The sequence below is a fragment of the Macroventuria anomochaeta genome (genome assembly GCF_010093625.1).
Source record: "Macroventuria anomochaeta strain CBS 525.71 unplaced genomic scaffold BU25scaffold_21, whole genome shotgun sequence".
NCBI classification, from domain to species: Eukaryota; Fungi; Ascomycota; class Dothideomycetes; order Pleosporales; family Didymellaceae; genus Macroventuria; species Macroventuria anomochaeta.
Window position 1 is genome coordinate 286,845 of NW_022985382.1, and position 20,033 is coordinate 306,877.

Consider the following 20,033-nt stretch of genomic DNA (forward strand, 5'->3'; position numbering starts at 1 on the left):
TGAGTTGCGGCAGAGTTGCGGCAGGACTTCCACAATCGCATGTTCGGAGCGCGCCCTCCACGGCCGGGAGGAACGTTGAAGGTGAGCAGTCGGGCAGCATGGCAGCACGTTCATCTACTTTCTGTCTTTCAGCCGCAGTGCAACAGGCAAATCTGAAGACGCACATTTCATCTTACTATTGATTCTGGCGAGTCTCGCGCGTTACTTTTGCAGGCAGTCGTTCCTCCCTAGCTGCCAATTGGGTGTTCGCTGCAGCGTCATCGCGGGGTGCATCGCCAGCTCACTCGTGTCCCCAACATTCACCTTTACTCGCTATCAGCCTTACCTTGCAATTAGCACTGCGCTGCAGCACCCCAGTCACACACCGCCCCTCCCTCAAGAAGCATCTGGCCAGGTAAGTCCACATGTAACTGCTTGTTACTTCACGGTCTTTGCACTACCTGCCACTGCATCGGTGGCCCTAGCTCCTGCCATAAATACCCCTCATCAACACCTTCCCCTCCGATCGTCAACAAACACCACTCACCACTTTCCTTTCACCACGCTCCGAACATTTCACCTGCTCGTGAACAGTGGGTCTCCCTCTCCTCCCACCTCACCACCACTTCTATGAACACCCAATTGACCTCCATCTCTAGCTAACTCTCACCACAACCTCACCTACTTCACCACACTCAACTCTACACACACCCACACAAACATCATGCCCTACGAGAAGAAGGCTGTTCACTTCGGCGGTGGAAACATCGGCCGTGGCTTCGTTGCCGAGTTCCTGCACAACTCTGGCTACGAGGTCATCTTCATCGATGTCATGGACTCGATTATCGAGCAACTCCAGCAGACACCTTCGTACACTGTCACCGAGATTGGTGATGACGGTGAGCGCCAGTTCACCATCAACCACTACCGGGCCTTCAACTCAAAGCACGAGATGGACAAGGTCGTGCACGAGATTGCTACTGCCGATGTCGTCACATGTGCCGTTGGTCCCAACATCCTGAAGTTCGTCGCTGATCCAGTCGCCAAGGCTATTGAGGCTCGCGAGCTTGACTACCCCATTGCCGTCATTGCCTGCGAGAACGCCATCAACGCCACAACCACATGGAAGGGCTTCATCGAGAGCAAGCTGAGCGAGAAGACCCTGGAGAACATCGACAAGAAGGCCCGCTACGCCAATTCGGCTATTGACCGCATTGTGCCACAGCAGGACAAGGACGCTGGTCTCAATGTCAAGATCGAGAAGTTCTTCGAGTGGTGCGTCGAGCAGAAGCCCTTCGAGAACGGCGGCAAGAAGCCCGAGATCGAGGGTGTTCACTACGTCGATGACCTCGAGCCCTACATCGAGCGCAAGCTCTTCACCGTCAACACATCACACGCTACTGCTGCCTACTACGGGCACAACCGCAAGATCCCTTACATTCACGAGGTTCTCCACAACAAGGAGCTTCACGACATCGTCCGTGCCGCTGTCAAGGAGACCGCTCACTTGATCGTCAACAAGCACGGCATCTCTACACAAGAGCAGGATGACTACGTCGAGAAGATCGTCAAGCGCATCTCCAACCCCACCCTCAAGGACAACGTCGAGCGTGTCGGTCGTGCTCCTCTCCGCAAGCTCTCCCGCAAGGAGCGTTTCATTGGCCCTGCTGCTCAACTGGCTGAGATGGGTGAGAAGGTCGATGCTCTCCTCGGTGCCATCGAGATGGCCTACCGCTTCCAGAACGTCGAAGGCGATGAGGAGTCTGCCGAGCTCGCCAAGATCCTCAAGAACAACTCCGCCGAGGATGTTGTCAACCAGGTCAACGGCCTCGACCGTACACACCCTCTCTTCGAGCAGATCGTCCCGATCGTCAAGAAGGTCCAGGGGAGCACCAAGGGCTCTTTGTAGCTCTAAGAAGGGCTCCGGGCACATGAAGTGCGACAAGGCGTGATTTATTCCGGCGAATGGAGCAAAAAGGTACTGAGCGATGGTTCTACTTAACGGGTCTTTCCTAGCTTCTCACGATACTCCCACAGCGATCCCATTTAGCGGGCTGTGACACGAATGATACATGATTGATGAATGTTACCTCTCTCCCCTTGCTTCTGTGATGTTCATTGTTTGGTTTTGCTGACACCGCAACAATTGACTCTGCAGTTCTCTGGTTGTTGCTCGTGTTCTGGCATATCTCAAAGACTGCCTCTCGCGCCACGTAGCTGCTCCTCAAGCAAATGCTGGAGCCTGACCTTGGCATCTTTGACTGAACAAGTTTAAGAACCATGATTGGACATCTGCACCTTTGTCTATAGTTCTATTTTCATTTTCCAAGCCAAAGTTCGCTCATCAGCTCTTCTTGTGTACGACCCCCTTGAACTTGGAACAGTAATACAATCAGTAAATCTATCTGCACCATGGCATAGTCGTTCCGACAAGCTTATGAGTGGCTATTACCAACGTTAATGCCCTGCATGACGTCTACCAAGCTGTCACAACTGTCAACCAGACAATCAACAGCCACTCGGAAGCCTTCGCTTCTGTATGATGTAGAGGGCTTCAGTCGCGAGCCAGATTCAGGGGACCATACATTGTGGCAAGCACCATAAAGCAGAAGTGTGGGGACAATGTGAGCATGTCCGCATCGTGCTGCCCTCCCCATAAGAATACAACGTCAATTAACCGACGCAAGATCGACAAGCTCTATATAAGATTCAGCTTTCAGCTTTCAGCTGTGCACTTTTTCTGTATCTGTAACTATCAGTGCTTTCAAAAATGTGCAGACCCCCTGACCTTGGTACAGTGATGCGTACAGTAGGTACGTACTGTGGTTCATGAGGGCGGACAGCCTTATGAGTGGCTGTTCACCACGTTGTTGCCCTGCAGGACATGTACCAGACTGTCAATGCTGTCAACCAAGATAGAAACAGCCACTTAGAAGCCTTCATTCGTACATAACGTAAGTCTGTCGCAGTAGTGAACCAAGTTCAGGGGGGTCTGTACATTTCAGCAACCATTGTACCTCAGATAATCATGTCTTGAAAACGAGCTTGAACTTCCACATGGGGGTACACCTAAAAGAAGATGGGTGCATTTGCCTGTCAGCTGTGAAGATACGTAGATCTATCAGGCGTAAAGATCTTGGAGGTGTGCGCGCTGAGAATGCTTCCGCAGGGGAACATCACACATTGTTTCTACACGCAAGCAATCTAGGTCATTCTCTCCTTGTTTTTTTCCTTCAATTATCTCCGTATTATCGTTGTTTCTCTTTCCGTTGCTACTCTTTCCGTTGCTACTCATTCCGTTGGCAGTCAACACTACTCTTGCTTTGTTGCTCCTGCTTCTTCGCTCTTTCCTCCACCCACGCCACCTTTCACGCTTCCAAGCAATTCAGCGCAGTATTCCATCAACCCGGTAGTCCTACTTTATCGTTTACCATAGCTATCAGCGTACTACAGCGGTCCATGCTGCCATGACACACCTTCATGATGATCGTGAACTGCGAAAGTGACAATTGAAAATTAACCAGAAGAGGCGCCATGTCTTTTCCGCCTTGAGGGTCTTCAGCAGAAAACGTAGATGGAAGTGACTTCTGTGTGTAAAGGATACTTCACTGATTATCCTGTCAAAACTAGACACACATAGAAGCCTTATGCTAACGACTCATGTTCTCGAGAGGGCCGTCGAGCTGCTTCATGCTGTAAGAGAAGCAAGACGTAGTCGTATATATTCCTTGATTGACAGGGGACATGGTGAAGCATTGGGTCAAGCTTGAACGGAATTTTCGTCAGTCGGGGTCGAAAAGCTGACTTTCATGCATTGCTGTCACACCCATGTTTATTCGTGGACCTGACATGTGGGTACACTGTCGTGGATTCGTTTCTACACTTATGCTCCCGGATCTTACCGCCATCTTGTCGCTCCTCTCCCCTCCCTAAACTCTTACTTCGTCCGCCACCCCTGAATCTCATCCAGCGTAAGCACATACGCATCAGTATACACCCTCTTCAACAAATCCAGACTATTCCACACCCCCGCACTAATATAGTCCCCACTCCAAACCACAAACCACGCCCAATCCGCCTGATACGCCTTCAACAAGCTCGGCTCCATGACTGACCCAATCTCCGCGGCGGCAATGATCTTCGTGTCCCCAGTCAAAGTAAGAAGATTATTGTACGTCGCAGAAATCGGGCCGTGGTCGCCCTGCGCATAAGTGTCGGCGGAGACGATGTCGACGTAGGAGTTGCCGGGGTACCAGTCCTTCGCCACAGAATTCCAGACCCAGATCAGGTTCTGCAGTTTGTGAATGCGGGTGAGGCGGTCGAAGACGATTTTGTAGAGTTTCTTAGCTGGCTCGGGACCTTTGGCGCCCCACTGCATCAAATGTCAGTATAAGTGTAGGTCGGGGAAATATGAGTGAAAATAAGGACGCACCCAGAACCACCTCCCCTCCGCCTCGTGCAACGGCCTAAACAGCACCGGTACCCCATTATCCTGGAGTTTCTTGAGCTGCACGGCAATAGTATCAATATCCTTAATCAGCAGCGTGTAGTTCGCATTCGTCGTATCCTTTAGCGCAGTCTCGACATCGAAATCCGTCGCCGCCGTATAAAATCCAGAGTACCACGGCTGCGTAGCATTATCGTAAAGACCAACGGGTGCGCCCCAGTGCCATACGAATGTCACGATGCCGCCTTTCTTGTTGAACGCGATGGCTTTATCGACGTCGGTGGATGATGCGCCGCGCGAGATGCGGGATTCGGTGTAGTCCATCAAGTCCAAACCGAGGATGGCGGGTGTCTTGCCGACATTTGCTGTTACCCAGTCGAGAGATGCTTGGTCCTGTTGGCCGGAGAGGATGTTCTTGCCGTAAATGCTTCCGAGGTATTTGAGCAGTGCTTTCGCATCAGCATTCGCATTCGGGCTCACAGGCTGCGTGGTAATCTTATGTGCGCCGCGCTTCGGGCTGGGTGACAAAATGATGCTGTCAATGAGGTACCAGCCCCAGTTATTCTGGATTTCGATCGTGTTGGAGCCGGCGTTGAGGAGCACTTGGCCAGCAGAGACAGTCGTCCATGTTGTTGTGGCTGGGAGGGAGACTTGGGAGCCACCTGCACCGTTGAGGACAACGTAGGTATATTTGTCGCCGTAGGGACCGTTGTAGACGAGTTGGAGGTCGTAGAGTTGCGAAATTGTGGCGGGGACGCTGAAGGTGACCTTGTCTATGCCTTCGTCAAAACCCTCCACGTAGCCAGTGCCTATTGTCGTGTTAGATATATCGGGATGAATTTTTCTTGTCATGCGCACCAGTATATCCGGCAACTGCAGTGGCAACGGTGACACCAGATAGTGTCGCGGACTCGGCTTGGAGTGTAGTGGTCTGAGCGACTACAAGAGCGGCCAGAAGGCCTGCGATACCTGCTAATCGAGCAAGGAACATACTGAAAGTAGATTTGAGGTTCCGTTGTCTGTCACCCCGTACTAGTCCCACATCTTCAGCTTATATCTCACGACTAATAATGCTCAATTTGCCACGGTCTTGGTGCTCCGCTTCGAAGTAGATGAAGGGCTGCAGGTACTGTGGGAAGCGGCCTCAAAATCCGGGGTATGGTATAGCGCGCAAGGCTGCATACCATTCGGAGGGTTTCGAAACATTTTAATGAGGGCGAGATGAGGTTCTCAGATGCTCAGTGTGACCTACATTAATATGTATAGATTGGAGGGGCGGCGGAAGCAAGGGTAAGAAGCCGCCAAAGACAATTTGGCGAAAACCACAATGTACCTCAATCTTGCTGGGTACGAACGAACGAAGTATGAAACACGAGGAATGGTGGAAGATTTCTTTATTATATTGCTGTTGTGGTCGCCACTCGATATGAGGGCATTGAGTCGCCATAACCTAGTGACCAGCCCTGATGAGCTGCGTGATATCGTCGACCTCCTTTGGTGTTGGCGTCAAGTTTTCAGAACCGTTCTCTGTTACCAAAAGATTGTCTGTATTGCATTAGTGATATCGTTGTTTCAGTCTGCAGGTGCAAGCACTCACCTTCAATCCTTACACCACCAACACTCCAGTACTTCTCTAACACCTTCTCGTCGATATACTGCTTTTGCTTCTCATTCTTCAGATACGGGTCGATGATGAACTTGCAAAAGTAAATGCCCGGCTCAACCGTGATCACGCTCCTCGCAGGCACCGTTCCCCTGACCCTGAGGTAGCGGAACATGCTGTCTTTATCCGCATAGTTGGCATTGCCGCCCGTGTCGTGCGTGTCCATACCCAGGTAGTGACCCAGACCGTGAGGAAAAAATGCGACGCTCGTCCGCGCCTTGAAGATCTCCTCGGCATCGCCCTTTAGGATACCGAGCGCAAGAAGACCATCGATGGCGATTTTGTGGGCAAGTTCGTGGATCGAATCCCAGACGGCACCGGCTTTGAGCGCGGCGATGCACTGCTTCTGCATATGAAGGACTATGTCGTATATTGCGCGGCTCTCTTCGCTAAAGTGGCCTGTGATAGGGAAGGTGCGGGTGATGTCTGAGGCATAGCAGTCAACCTCGCATCCTGCATCCAAAAGGAGCAGGTTCTGCTTATCAATAGGTGCTGCGTTGTTGACATAGTGTAGAGTTGCGCCATTCGTGCCGGCTGCCACGATGGAGTGGTAGGCCTGGTTCTTTGCGTTGCGTTCGACACACGACTTCAGGAAGACAGCTTCGAGTTCGCATTCGTTGCGAGCCTTAGCAGCAGCCTTCATGACGTTGACATGTGCCACAGTTGATATAGCATTGGCCTTGCGAATGAGCGCGATTTCATAGTCGGTCTTGGTCACCCGGCAGTACTCAATCGCAGGCTTGAGCTCCTTAAACTCCTTTTCCTTGAAGTTGAGGAAGGTGATGTGGTCCGAAACTTGCTCTGGGATGGCGTAGACAGTCGACTGTGATGTGTCGGTCGAGCTGGCCAGATGCGAGTTGACATCGGCGGTTGTCTTGCAGTCATCGATATCATACTTTACCTTTGCCTCCCTGAGGCTCATGGGAAGTCCGGACCAGATGACCTCGTCAGGCTCAACGCCGGGGATGAACAGCGTAAGCTTGTCAGTGCTGATTTCGTATGTGAGATACGAGTCTGGCAGCTCGCATCCACTGAGGTAGTAGAAGTAGCGTCGTTGCCTTGATTAGATTGTCAGTGTCTCCTGCTAGCAAGGGCCTGAGAGTTCACACCTGAAAGGAGCCTCTCCATCGTTGTCCTCATTCAGCTTCTGCTTTTGCGCCTCCAGGTAGATGGTTCCGTTTTTGTCACCACCCTTCTCGATAATCCACTTTGCGACCTTCCTTGCGTGTTCCTTGGCTGGGTACTTGCCCTTGAGAACTTCATCGTAGTTCTCTGCGATCCCCATTCTGGCAATTGATGCAAGTCCTCGAGGCTTGCTGAATCGCTCGGCAAAATTTTCAGGGTTATAGAGCCGATTTGGTCGAGACGAGAAGCTTCTTCCACAGTGTAGAAACGGTTGCCAGAAAACGCGCGCGAGCTTCCTGCAGCTGCCCATGTGGCCGTTTGGGACCGGAACGACAGGTGGGGTGGTGGGGGACAGCTCAAGTCTGAGATCGCGGGTACCTTCGCTCTGCCTCGGCCAGCTTCAAGAGGCAAGTGCGGAGGAACAACATTGGTCAATGCACATCGCGGATTGCTTTACGATTGTAGCATAGGAGACCACATCAGAATGAAATTATTGTGTTCGGTCATGATATATTGAACGCTATCAGAATCGTAAAAAATCGCAGAAACGCCAGTAAAGGTGCACGCATTGGATGCGCAAGTCACACCATCATTGGAGATGATCATTAAATCTCAACGTGTTGCCCACCTAGTCGTACATTTTTCCAAAGTGAGCCAATGCACAGATCTAGTCCTTCCACCTGTTCAGAAACTTCTGCATGTCGTCTGTTGGGTGAGGAGCAGCAGCGACCTGGTCAATAGTCAGTATACGCCCAATCGCCCGTCTTGTGAACGCAACTTACCGTGTTCTCCATGCTGCTGACCGAGAATGTCTGAGCCTGTGTGATAGTTGTCTGAATACTCGGGATTGGCAAGAAGGCCGTCGCAATCTTGACGCTACTTGTTGGATACAAGGGCTTCGTGTTCTTTGCTGTGACCGTTTTCGGTGGTACTGGCTGCATCGGCGCATATCGTGTAGGGCCCGTCTGCATTGTATACTCGACATCGTAGTCGCCATCTGCGCCTGCTGCTCCGCCTGCAGCATCGGTGGTGGTGTCCTTGGTCGCAGGCCCGTCTGTGGTATCGAGCTTGCTAAGAGCCGTCTTCACGTCGTCTCTCCATGCGCCTGTCATGCCCGAGTAGGAGAAGCGATCCGAGTAGGCCGTGAGTTCGCCTCCAGTCTTGCCTACAGCGACCATCTTGATGAAGCTGTGCGGTCGTGTCAGTGAAGTTGCTCAACGTAAAGATCAAGATCGACCTACTAGGCATTGGCTGGTGTGCTCGCTCCTGGCAGTCCAGTCTCTACCAAAGCAGACGCCTTGTTACCACCAAGCGCGAAGTTTCCCGCTGTTGTAAGGACCTTGACCACCTGTTGCTCTTTATCCTCCTGTCCACCGCCTACTAGAATGAGCTGGTATGTTATCAAGTCACTGATTTCGGGGCCCGTGCCGCCTTCCTCCCATTCTACCTCGATCGCCGTGCCAACCGTCAGTTTGTCGCCTGCAACCGGACTTGTAAATTTAATGCCAGCGCTCACAAGAGGTGCAAGCGCGGCAAACGCAGTGAAAGGTAGTAGTAACCGCGTCATTGTGAGGGTAGTGTGCAGTATGGAGCGAGGGAATGCGGAGCGAGGTGCGCGGGTATCGGTCGGCGTCGAAGAAAGCGCGTAGCCTGGAGAACGTTGTCGCGTGGTATCGTTGAAGGGATTGCGGCGCGTTGGGGATCGTGGAGGCGGTTAATGTCGCAAACGTTGAGCTTGAATTCTAGGTGGCTTGCCGCCAGGGGCACAATTGCAGCAGTGACGATCGCCTAGCGCAGATGGGGCAGGGATGTGCATTCCAGATGCACGACGCGCGCGTTCAGCATTTGTGTGGGGTCATTCACCTGAAGGTCTTCAGTCTGTACGGTACACAAGTCAATGAGTCATCTAGATTTGCAATGATCATGTGCTGCAAATCTCGAAGGTATCTGTAGCTGGACAGGCACCTGGCAAATCTGACATGGAACTCTTCAGGGTCTCGTAACGGGTTTGAGCTGGCAAAATGGAGACTTTGTTCACCTGGAAGTGTTTGAGAATTTGTACGCTGGGTGAGCCATGAAATGTTCATGTGGCTATATCAGGGTATCCAACGTGTGGGTATGATGCAGTGTGGGAAAGCGCGTGGTCAACCGCCAGCTCCCAAAAGTTTCAAAAGGCCGCCATGCAACCTATCGTACACAAGAATATCAAAATGCCGCTATTTTGTTGCTTGAACGCCGTCGCATACTCAATGGGGATATCCTACGCAATGGACAAATGAGATGTACCAAGGAAATGCTTTGCAAGGATCACGCAGCAACTTCTCGTCGAAGCTTGGGGTTGCCCAGCTTCAAGTTGAACGATGTTGGCAGCCGACTCGTGATGGTGGCTGCTTGTCCCGCCTTTTGTAGCGAGATTGTAAGATCCTTTAACTTCTCTGGCGAGAAAATCTGGACGTTGAATGATAAAAGGAACTCAACACAGAGCTCCAATCGGCAAAGTGCACCTTCGTCCACGCCACCGACTGCAGCAAAGCGCTTCTGTGGCCAACGGTGATCTTCGAGAGCTTTCATTGCGACCAGTGCGCATGCGAGGATGAGTCGGTGCATCGTTCGAAAGGTCAGAGGAACGACTTTATCAATGACGCATAGTCGGAGAATGTAGGAGCCAGCGGCGAGCCAAACAGCTGTTGAGAGTGGGCAGTATTTCTGGATGCGGTTCATGTACTCTTCGACGCCCACTTTTGGGACAGTTTTTGAGAAGAACTTTCTTGCCATGTTTGCCCGTTGAAGGTGCTCGGGTAGCGCGCCGGCACCGATGTCATGCGCGATCGTAGGTTCATCGTGTTCTGCTTCTGCTGGCGAAAGCTGTGTTGGGTGATGATTCTCTTTCTCGGCAGGAATGGGTGTCGCAGGTCTGGAAGCTACACGACGATGGCCTTTGATTGCCGCTAGGTTGTCCCTCGAAATGGTCCGTGTTAGGGGAGGTGTTGCTGGCACGTCGCCTGCTGCATTCGCCATTGCAATGATCGCCCGTGAGATCAACTTCATGGCAGACTCTCGCGGCATAGTGCAAATATCCAACTCTTCCTCGTTCGCAGGTGGTGATGGCGCATCCTGAAGGGCTAAACTTCCGAAATCTGGCAAGACACCGGCATCGCCAGCTGGGTTTGGTGCGGAGGGTGGCTCCATGGTTCTCGTTGGTACTTCTCGTAACCGGTAGATCAAGTGCTCAGGATGCACTTGAGGAAAAGTATGAGGCGTTGGGTTACAGACTTGAAGCATTTGGACACACGTAGACGTTGATGTTGCCGGAGTTGACCGATGTACTTGGGAAGTGGGAGTTTGATATAAGCAGACACTCGGTGTCAGTAACGTTTGCGACTGTTTTCTGGAGGTTGTCGTTCAGATGTGGCAACGATGTTCGAGGCGGCTCAAATAAGCACGGGAAGGTGGTTGATGTTGGCAAGTAATTTGGCTCAGGCGTGATGGGTTCCAATGGTAAGGCTGTGATGGGTCCAGGCGGTGAAGTGTTGATACGCAGCGTCAGGTAGCAAGGAATTCCGGTCAGGAGATATTTTGAACTGGTTGGTGGTAATCGATGGAGGTATATTTGGCGGAGGAAAGGGTAGATGTCGGAATTTCGCCGTTAGAGAGGTCAAGTGACGCTAAGAGGATTTCCGTCTGGCCTCGAAAAAGATGGTCGACGATACTTCACGATCGATTCCGAAGCACGGACGCCTACCTACTATAACAGCGGAGGCCATGCGGTAGCGTATTGAGGCTGTTTTAGTCGCGTTTACTGCCGACGCGCCATTAGGCCGGACCCAAATGCGGTGAGAAATTGCAGGTGTGTTGGCGGGCCACGATGAGGACGTCTACGTGGAAGGCTGCAGAGCTGCGTCGAGACCAGATGAAGCCCAAGGCAGGTCTCGTGCAGTGCAGAAAAGGGCTAGCCCTAGATGGCGAGACGGGCCGGAGGATAAAGGCAGAAGAGGCAGTACCCTTGATACTGGTACTCGACACATGCACGAGAGAGAAATTGGTGGTAGTGGAAGGTTGCAGGCGTGATTTGGCGGTTAATTAAGGATTAAAAGGACGACGATTTGCATGTGGTCGTTGCAGCGAAGGGAGGTCTGTATAACGAAGCGTTCACTGCGGGGGACAGCCGCGGCTCAGCTGCAGGGTCTTGACAGGGAGTGTAAACGAAACAACAAACAAAAGACACGCTGGAGTGGGTTGCAGGTGGTTCCATGTGGAGAGTTGGCGTGCGCAATCACAGTGAGGGAGATTGAGGGACGGCGGGCTAGAATCGCTCCATCCACGAATGCCCCATCACCATCAGGGCCCGGAGAGTTCCTTCCTGATCGTGGCTATGCGCCGGGCGATTTCCTCCACCCCTCTGACCTCCGCTACCCACCAGCTCTCCTCGCAAAAGCAATCTTGTTCGGCTGCCAGAACCTGACGACACGTCTGACAGAGATGACTGTTCGCCGGTTCCAGGCTAATGTACAGTTTTTCCAACTGGGACGACATTCGATGGTCGACCGACCAGCGGCATTTTCTGCGGTACACCCTCACGGCAAGCCGCTTTGCAGAACGTAGCGGCACCGGGAGCTATAAACCTGGTGATCGCCCGACATACAGCCAATCGAAGTGAAACTTCTCGAGCTGTGAATCCACGTGTTCACTGAATCAGTCTCCGCTACTGGACAGCAAGTCTGACCGGAGAAACCGCAGCCACGAAGCATTCCTCCTTTGTGCCGCTGCTGCGAATGCTTCAAGACAAAGCGTGGTGTTTGTACGAAATGAACTCGATCGACAGTCATGGGACGCTACTTGAATGCCGGACCTTTGGAACGATGCTCGTATCCTCGAGTAGCGCGATTCTACGTGTATTCCATATCCAAACAACGGCCGTTGGCGAAATCAAACTGCCGAGTGCATACGCTCTGGGCCAATCGGAAGCCATACTTATCTGATCTTACGCGGCACGATAAGTGGACTTGGTCTCTACTCGCAGCTCTACCACTCTGCTGGTTTACAAGAAATATTGAGCTATTATCGCACGCTCTTGCTCATGCAAACCTGACGCTCAGGGGGTCACTTCGTTCACAACCTAGCCACAAGAAGGCTGCAGCCGCTCCTCATTGAGTCTTGAGACGTCTTTACACCCAATTGACCAACGCACGATCAGCCGTCGATATATGAACAGGGCGCAGCTTCACGCACCGTCTCCTCAACAACATGTCGTTACCTCTGTAGCGCAGTGTCAAATCAAGATCGCACTACCTCGTCCCTGCGTTGAGCGGTAGTGATGGCACACTGACGTCAGCCCGCGTCGCTAAGCTGCCAACATGGGTTGCTGCAAGGTGATGCCATCCAGTGGAGTGTAACCCGGATAAGCAACCCGGATTTAGCTTGCAACACCATCAAAAGATATGGCTGGCATCTCAATGTTTTCCGAGTCTTGGTAAAGCTTGTCAACCTCCACCATGCGGACCTCGATATTGGGCCTTTGGGCCTGCACCTGGACCACAGCCCTGACGACGTCGACGAGTGGATTGTATAGCTTGATCGAACGACGTCTGCCCTCGCATAGCGGCCAATTCGAGTTCCATCTGGAGGAAGCCCATAATACCTCGGTGGCTCAGAATAGCAAGTACGCTATATCGACAGCCTCCAACGGCTCGGTCATTATTTGTGGAGGCAGCCTAAGCGCATTGAGTGTTGGACTCCGCCATTACTTATCAGATGTGGCCCATGTTGACATCTACTGGTTCATTGGTAATGAGCTGGACAAGGCTGCATCGCCTCTGCCTGGAATCAACGGCACGATCACAAGGCAGAGTACTGTACCATGGAGGTACTTCTTCAACACCGTGACATTCTCTTACACCACGCCCTTCTGGAGCTGGAAAGACTGGGAGCTCGAACTTGACTGGCTCGCCCTGCATGGTGTTAACTTGCCTCTGGCCTGGGTCGGCTACGAAAAGATCCTATTGGATGTTTTCCAAGAAATTGGTCTCACGGATGACGAGATCCTACCGTTCTTCTCTGGGCCTGCCTTCCAGGCGTGGAACCGCCTTGGTAACATACAAGGGTCCTGGAGCGGTGAACTGCCAAGATCATGGATCGATTCACAATTCGAGTTGCAGAAGCAGATACTGGAAAGGATGCTCGAGCTAGGCATGACACCCATCCTGCCGGCGTTCACAGGTTTTGGTCCAAGAGCGTTGACCGATCTATATCCCAATGCAACAATAGTAAATGGAAGCCGTTGGGAGGACTTCCCGCCCGAGTACACAAAAACAACGTTCCTCGAGCCCTCAGATCCTTTGTTTGCAGATCTACAGAATCGCGTCATCTCCAAGCAGGTCGAATACTACGGCAACATCACGCAGTTCTACACCCTAGACCAGTACAACGAGAATGATCCGTACTCAGGCGACCTATCCTACCTCCGCAACATCACTCGCGGGACGTGGCAGTCCCTCAAGGCCGCAAACACCGCAGCAGTATGGGTCATGCAAGGCTGGCTGTTCTACTCCAATGAAAATTTCTGGACCAAGGAGCGCATCGAAGCTTATTTATCTGGCGTTGAGGAAGACTCTGACATGCTCATCCTCGACCTTTTCTCAGAATCACAGCCGCAATGGCAGCGCACGAATTCTTACTACGGCAAGCCGTGGATATGGAACGAGCTGCACAACTACGGCGGCAACATGGGTCTGTATGGACAAATTGACAACGTGACGATAGACCCTATCGAAGCCCTCGCCAGCTCCTCCTCCCTCGTCGGCTTCGGTCTCACGCCAGAGGGTCAAGAAGGCAACGAGATCATTTACTCCCTCCTCCTCGACCAAGCATGGCAGTCATCACCCATCGATACAAAGCAGTATTTTCACGACTGGGTCACCACGCGCTACTCGCACTCTTCCAACTGCACCTCCGCCCCCAGCCTCCCATCCTCCCTCTACACAACTTGGGAGTTGCTTCGAACAAGCGCCTACAACAATACCAACCTAAAATCCAACGCCGTACCGAAGAATATCTTCGAACTCGCACCTAACATCACCGGCTTAGTGAATAGAACAGGACACCACCCCACGACACTGAACTACAACACTTCGGTCGTGTTTGAAGCGTGGAAATTCTTGCTCTCGGCTGCTGAAGAAAAGGAGGAGCTGTGGGAGCACGCAGCATACCAGCACGATCTGGTGGATATTACACGACAAGTCTTCGCCAATGAGTTTCTGTCCGCATACAACACTCTGATCAGTACTTGGAACTCTTCCACCCCCTCCGCCAACACGACATCCACTATTTCCTCCCTCTCCACCACGCTCCTCGCAAACCTGCAAACTCTTGATATACTACTATTGGCCCTCCCACAATTTCGTCTCTCAACATGGCTCGAGTCCGCACGCGCACGCGCCGGCAACAATACGCAGCTAGCAGATTTCTACGCCTACACAGCCCTCAACCAGATCACTCTCTGGGGTCCAGACGGCGAGATCAATGACTACGCATCCAAACAATGGGGTGGGCTCGTGGGGCCGTACTATGGGAAGAGGTGGGAAGTGTTTCTGGACTATTTGGGCACAGTCACGCCGAAGACTTATAACGCAACAGTCGCGAGGGATGATGTGAAGGCGGTGGAGACTGCTTTTCAGTTGACGGGACTGAGGAGCGCACTAGAGACGAACGGGCAAGAGAAGAGTGTAAGGGAAGTTGTGGAGGAATATGTGCTGCCTTTTCTGAGGAGCATAGGGCTACTGTGATCGTAATGTTTGCTGTAGTTGATATCTACGTGGGCGTTGTCACATGCCGAAAGACAGCGACTGTGGCTAATGTATAGTTGCACCTGGGCAGACAGATACTGTACACTTGCCAGCAAAAAACCCTCATGGAGCCCGCAATGCACCCGCACACGATGCTACACATCCCTCGCCACCTGGCAAAGGAAGAATTCCGCGCCGTTGAAGCTGATGCCAGGCGTGTACGGCCGCTTCAGACCCCACTGGGCGTCTCAGAAACGTGCACCTTGACACGGGGCTCAAGCTGTATATAAAATTAGTCAGGTGCTTCCAGAGTCCAAGCGAAATGTTTACTGACGGGAGCATGAGCAAATTCCAGATCAGACAATGCAACATGCCAATTGCATCTAGATCTGACTCACTCTAGCCCTCTTCCTGCTGCTCCCCGGAATCACACTGGGCCCACCACGCCCCGGCCCGTCACGGCCCAGCCCATCATCCCCGCCCCTGCCTCTGCTCTTCTCCTGCTGATCAAGCACCAACTGCAGCACGTCGTACGAGAACTGCGGGAACTCGAGACACATAGCCTTGAACTCCGGCTCCGCATCGTGGCGCAGGCTGTAACTTCTTGTCGCCCAGAAAGCGGCCACGGGCTTGCGAATTGTCTGGTCGTCCGGGTTGGACTCTTTGTACACGAAGCGCGCGTATGCGAGCTCGCCCTTGGCGGTGGACGCTGTGCGGTGGATCTTGGAGTGTGCGAGGGACTTGAGTTCGGGGAGGCCGAGGTGCTCGGCTAGTGTGTAGACGCGGGCGTGGACAAGGAGGCCTGAGCCGTCGTCGTCGGGGACGGGTTGGCGGGGGTCTTTCTCGAGAGGGGCGTCGCGCGCGGATGAAGTCTTCTTGGGGAAGTATTCGCCTGTGTAGAGGTATTCGATTACGGAGCCCATCGCGTCGACATCGCAGTCAACAAAGACGATCTGGCGAGGCTGCTTGGAGTCAGTGTGCGCGATCGTGTGTCTGTAGACGATGGTGAACGTACACCTCCCGGCGCAAAGTTCTCGACCTGCTTGGCAAACTCTGGCGACTTGAGAATGACTGCCTCGTGTGCAGAGTAGGTCGTCTTTGCTTCTCCGCTGCCTACGAGCACCTCGACGGTTGGGCTCTTCACCAAACTGGCACACAGTCAACCATGCGTTCAAGTCGAGATGCAGTTTAGATTGAATAAGGCTGCTACGAGCTGTATGCGCGTCACATTGCGCAACTGAGTCTTGCTCGACCCTGTTGCGCGCTCCTCTTCTGCGCCTGCCCAGTATCGAGCATTGTCTGGGCACATGGCGCATGGCGAATTGCAACTGCTTCAATTGCACTGCTCTCCCCCCACCCCAGATCCTATAGGAAGAGAAGCACACCTACTCAGCGAACAGCACCAGCTTAGGCGTCTCAGGCTCAAGCTCCGTAATGCCCGTCTCCTCCTCACCGGGGCCCGCGTCAGGCGCGACTTCCTCGCCCATCTCGACATCAGCGGCGGGTGTGCCCTCAATAGGGGTGTGCTGCTCGGAATCCGCCATAGCGGTTGTGTGTGCGACAGAAAGTAAAGGCGGAACGAAGGTGGAGCTGTTGGTGGGCTCAGGTAGCTGTTGGTGAGCTCAGGTAGCTGTTGTGGAGCGCGGAGAGCTTCACCTGCGCTAATGCAGGAACGGTGCTAGCGCGTTTTGCAAGCTGTATCACTACTATCAGACTGCACAAGTCACCTGTGTATTGGTATTCGAGAAGGGTCGTATTGGCAATGAATAGTATCCGTGGGTGTTCGCAGTAGTAGTGAGCTTGATACTTATGCTACGAGTAAGACGGGTACAGGTGAGCATAAAAATGGGCTTGAGGTGCAACAGTACGAGAATGGTAGGGTAGGGTAATCATGATATTGCACCGAAGTGCATGCAAGGTGTCTACACACGTGCGCTATGCAAAAGTCGTGGGGATATAGAGTCGCTCTAATCAACGCCGTTCCCATGCCGCCAGATTATGCCAAAGTATGTGAAAATGGATACATGTCGAAGTATAGTTGAAGGCTTTTAACAGGATGCGCAAATGCTAATGCGTCTATAGCCGTCCGCCGCGCTCGTGAAAGCGTTCGCCGGTCGTGGGAATAGGCTTGTCGGCCCGGATAACGTAGAGCAGGAGATCTTCGAGCGGAATGAAAACGTAGAAGGCCTTGTTGCAGAGGAACGAAAGCAGAACGAACGAGGTCGCGACCATGGCGTCCATGAAGTAGTGGTTGGCAGTCGCAACAATGGTGACCAGAATGAAGGTCGGGTATCCAAGGCCAATAAACAGATAGAAGAGCTTCCAGAAAGCGTTCTTGCGCACCTCGCCGCGCTCGAGTGTGCGACGGAATAGTCCAGAGTGGTAGATCATGGTCATGCCGATGCAGAAAGAGTAACCAAAGTGCATGGATGGCATAGCTGCGAGCTGGTTGACGTACTTGCCGCTCATCCATACGCTCTGCGCATCGTCGTGGCGGACAGTGTCGAGGAACCCGTACTTCGAGGGGAGCAGGCGAGGCGGCATGCAGGGGTAGATGACGAAGGTGATGAACGCGCAGAAGTTGGTCAAAGTCATCGTTCGGCGGGCAACAGCGAATGTGTCGAAAGATGGCGCAACATAGTAGTACCAGCAAATGAAGCTGCAGGTTGTTAGCTTATGCACCTTCTGATGATCCACATGGTTTACTCACCCAACAGTGCCAGGAATGTGGATGAGTGCATAGCACTTGTTGAGCACAGTGAGCGCGTCCTGGTGACCATGCATGAACCACTGCTGAACGCTCTGCTCGCGGATGGGAAAGAGGAAGCTCAGCATGCCGTGCTCCTCAGCCTCCAATACTGCGATTCCGTGCTCTTGCGAGACATCCCAAATCCCCCTTCCCGCGAACAACTTGGCCGAAAGAACTGCAGTCATGCGGTAGAACGCATAGTTGATGACCCAGTAGAACATCTCGATCAGGAACGGGAAGCGCTGCAAGATGCGGCTGTGTATGTTGTTCCTGAAGCGCGATGTGTTGGGCATGGCAACCTTGGTACAGCACCACTTCCGTACCTTGGGCGGGTACTTGCTTGTGTTGACATCTATGAGGTCGCTATCGTCATCGGACGGATATGAGAGGAGCGCATCTGAGGAGCCCTGTAAATCGCTGTCGAGATACCCAACGTTGCTGTTCGTCGACCTGTCGAATATTCTGAAGTTCCGTCGTCGTGTGAGGGCCATCGCTCCAAAGAGGATGCTCGCTACCATCTATACGAGCGTTAGCGAACCGTCCCATGTCTGTTCAGGCAGCCTGCAGGCAACCTCGAGATACTCACCAGAGGCTCGGCCCAGCCCGGTAGCTTCCACGCAGGCTTGCTGCTCCATTCTGGCTCGTTGGCCATGACTGTCGAGTTCATAGCTTCAAGATGAAGCTATCCCGGGGGATGGGTGATGTTGTATTTGTGTCGCGTGACCGAAGGGCAAGATGTTTGCGGTGTACAAGATGTGTCTTGAAGGTAGCGATCACGCAGAGGTCATGGGTTATACGTCCAGGTAAGCACAGCCCGGTTTTAGACGTCAAGATCGACAAGGTCGAAGTAGTGGGAGTCCTGGATTCGCTGTAGTGCTGCAGTAGGCCCGGGTGCGAAAGGAGTGTCGTGTGTCTTTCCCTCGTGGATCCCAGAGTTGTCACCAAAAGAACGTGTAAAGGACCAAAGAAAGTCACAGCAGTTAAAGGAGAGGTGAGATAAGTGGAGAAGCACCGGATAACGGGTGTTGTTCAATGCGGTTCCTGTTCATCCCTGTGTGCCCCAATTCTTCTTAGTCTTGGCATGGTCCACGCGTCATGCTCAAGGTTTGGAAAGAGCGCCGCGTCATTGTCCGGCAGGCTTGATCGCTGCTGAAGCCTTTGCACCGCTTGTGGGGTTGCAATTCTGGACCTGCGTCTCCTCAATTCATGATATCTGTTCCCCAGCATCATCACCAAAGCAGTCACGCGACACCATCAACTCTTCGTCGAAGTTGCGGATGATCCATTGATGGCGCTCTGACATAAGCCAAGCAGCGGCTATAAGCCCGCGCGGCGTCTCGCGGACGATTATTTGCAGTTCTAACTTCCTTTGATTCATGGCTAACTTCCTCAAGCGTCGGGGGCTAACTGCCTTCAGGTGACAGCTCAAACATAGTCTTCCGAAGACAGCACGCGTATACGCTTTACGTCCACACGATGGCTAGACATCATCCCTTACGACGTGAGATTGCGCATCCAAGGCTTCGTTTTGTCACTTGTAAAACCTCACTCCTTCAAATCATGCCTCGGTGAAATGCTCGGGGCAGCGCGCCGAGCCACCCTCCGCTGGCAAGAGTTTTGCTAGCAACAACTCTTGGGTGGATCTGGGCGTTAATTATTGACGGAAACGAATGCGACCGACTTGTCGTCAAATGTAGTGTTCTTGACAATTTCAGGCCAGCTATTATTACCGCCGGCGCCACCATTTTCAAGGCTTGCTGACTCCTTCCCGCCAGACAAGTCCCGGTGTTTCAGCCCTGCGAGATACGAGTACGAGACTGATCTGTGCTTCTCGACCGAGCGGAGCGTCCGACAAAAGGTCGTTGCTGCCGACTCTTGAGCACATCGCGATGCGTGTTCGTTCCTGTTGATCACCAACACAAGATGTGGCCAGTACAGCCACGCGACCTTTTGTGTCGATCGAATGCTTGCTTTGCGCTACGCAGCCGACAGCCGAGCAACGCGGGTGGCCTTGTCGCTGGTTCAAAATCCTAACTTTCGAATGGAGATCGCCAAACCCACATCCAAATGCGAACTCGAAAGTGGAGAGCGAATGCTTGCAGCAATGCGAACACTCTTTGCATCGCCGATAGCTTGATCGCAAGATGGTATTTCTGGGTGTCTTGTCCGCTGATGTTGTTCTTAGACGATCGAACACCACTGGCCCATCCAAGCTTCTGCCTACCAGAAAGGCCCTGCCGCACGCGACACAACAAAGCAACGCTCGATGAGCTTCCCCGCGACAATTGA

General features: G+C 52.8%; 9 protein-coding genes across 9 annotated transcripts; 3 read left to right on the plus strand and 6 right to left on the minus strand.

Annotated features, from left to right (window-relative positions):
- The first annotated feature begins 224 nt into the window (after window positions 1-224).
- BU25DRAFT_97602 (mannitol-1-phosphate 5-dehydrogenase) lies at window positions 225-2,063 on the plus strand. Its single transcript, XM_033712282.1, has one exon. It carries the CDS (start codon window positions 704-706, stop codon window positions 1,886-1,888), a length of 1,185 nt encoding a protein of 394 aa, XP_033560582.1. The 5' UTR covers window positions 225-703; the 3' UTR covers window positions 1,889-2,063.
- A 1,862-nt stretch (window positions 2,064-3,925) lies between these two features.
- BU25DRAFT_370199 (glycoside hydrolase family 26 protein) lies at window positions 3,926-5,417 on the minus strand (the record flags this gene model as incomplete). The annotated part of the gene is made up of 3 exons (XM_033703945.1): window positions 3,926-4,351; window positions 4,412-5,235; window positions 5,285-5,417. Coding segments are annotated over 3 exons (1,383 nt in total), but the record flags the coding sequence as incomplete, so codon positions are not given.
- A 392-nt stretch (window positions 5,418-5,809) lies between these two features.
- BU25DRAFT_411790 (putative Xaa-Pro aminopeptidase pepP) lies at window positions 5,810-7,525 on the minus strand. The gene is made up of 3 exons (XM_033706643.1): window positions 7,199-7,525; window positions 6,024-7,147; window positions 5,810-5,971 (listed from the first exon to the last, which is right to left on the minus strand). The coding sequence occupies exons 1-3, from the start codon at window positions 7,372-7,374 to the stop codon at window positions 5,877-5,879; spliced, it is 1,395 nt and encodes a 464-aa protein (XP_033560584.1). The 5' UTR covers window positions 7,375-7,525; the 3' UTR covers window positions 5,810-5,876.
- Window positions 7,526-7,852: 327 nt separating this feature from the next.
- Window positions 7,853-9,071, minus strand: BU25DRAFT_97689 (uncharacterized protein). The gene is made up of 3 exons (XM_033712286.1): window positions 8,456-9,071; window positions 7,997-8,402; window positions 7,853-7,944 (listed from the first exon to the last, which is right to left on the minus strand). Exons 1-3 carry the CDS (start codon window positions 8,779-8,781, stop codon window positions 7,882-7,884), a joined length of 795 nt encoding a protein of 264 aa, XP_033560585.1. The 5' UTR covers window positions 8,782-9,071; the 3' UTR covers window positions 7,853-7,881.
- Window positions 9,072-9,344: 273 nt separating this feature from the next.
- On the minus strand, window positions 9,345-10,909 carry BU25DRAFT_97757 (uncharacterized protein). The gene has a single exon (XM_033712288.1). The coding sequence runs from the start codon at window positions 10,494-10,496 to the stop codon at window positions 9,522-9,524; it is 975 nt and encodes a 324-aa protein (XP_033560586.1). The 5' UTR covers window positions 10,497-10,909; the 3' UTR covers window positions 9,345-9,521.
- A 1,121-nt stretch (window positions 10,910-12,030) lies between these two features.
- Window positions 12,031-12,410, plus strand: BU25DRAFT_411793 (uncharacterized protein). The gene has a single exon (XM_033706644.1). It carries the CDS (start codon window positions 12,039-12,041, stop codon window positions 12,363-12,365), a length of 327 nt encoding a protein of 108 aa, XP_033560587.1. The 5' UTR covers window positions 12,031-12,038; the 3' UTR covers window positions 12,366-12,410.
- A 126-nt stretch (window positions 12,411-12,536) lies between these two features.
- Window positions 12,537-15,187, plus strand: BU25DRAFT_97667 (glycoside hydrolase family 89 protein). The gene has a single exon (XM_033712283.1). It carries the CDS (start codon window positions 12,707-12,709, stop codon window positions 14,993-14,995), a length of 2,289 nt encoding a protein of 762 aa, XP_033560588.1. The 5' UTR covers window positions 12,537-12,706; the 3' UTR covers window positions 14,996-15,187.
- On the minus strand, window positions 15,187-16,805 carry BU25DRAFT_97730 (uncharacterized protein). Its single transcript, XM_033712287.1, has 3 exons — window positions 16,385-16,805; window positions 16,011-16,143; window positions 15,187-15,957 (listed from the first exon to the last, which is right to left on the minus strand). The coding sequence occupies exons 1-3, from the start codon at window positions 16,537-16,539 to the stop codon at window positions 15,379-15,381; spliced, it is 867 nt and encodes a 288-aa protein (XP_033560589.1). The 5' UTR covers window positions 16,540-16,805; the 3' UTR covers window positions 15,187-15,378.
- BU25DRAFT_97683 (uncharacterized protein) lies at window positions 16,806-18,592 on the minus strand. The gene is made up of 3 exons (XM_033712285.1): window positions 18,331-18,592; window positions 17,706-18,262; window positions 16,806-17,654 (listed from the first exon to the last, which is right to left on the minus strand). Exons 1-3 carry the CDS (start codon window positions 18,409-18,411, stop codon window positions 17,072-17,074), a joined length of 1,221 nt encoding a protein of 406 aa, XP_033560590.1. The 5' UTR covers window positions 18,412-18,592; the 3' UTR covers window positions 16,806-17,071.
- Window positions 18,593-20,033: the final 1,441 nt, after the last annotated feature.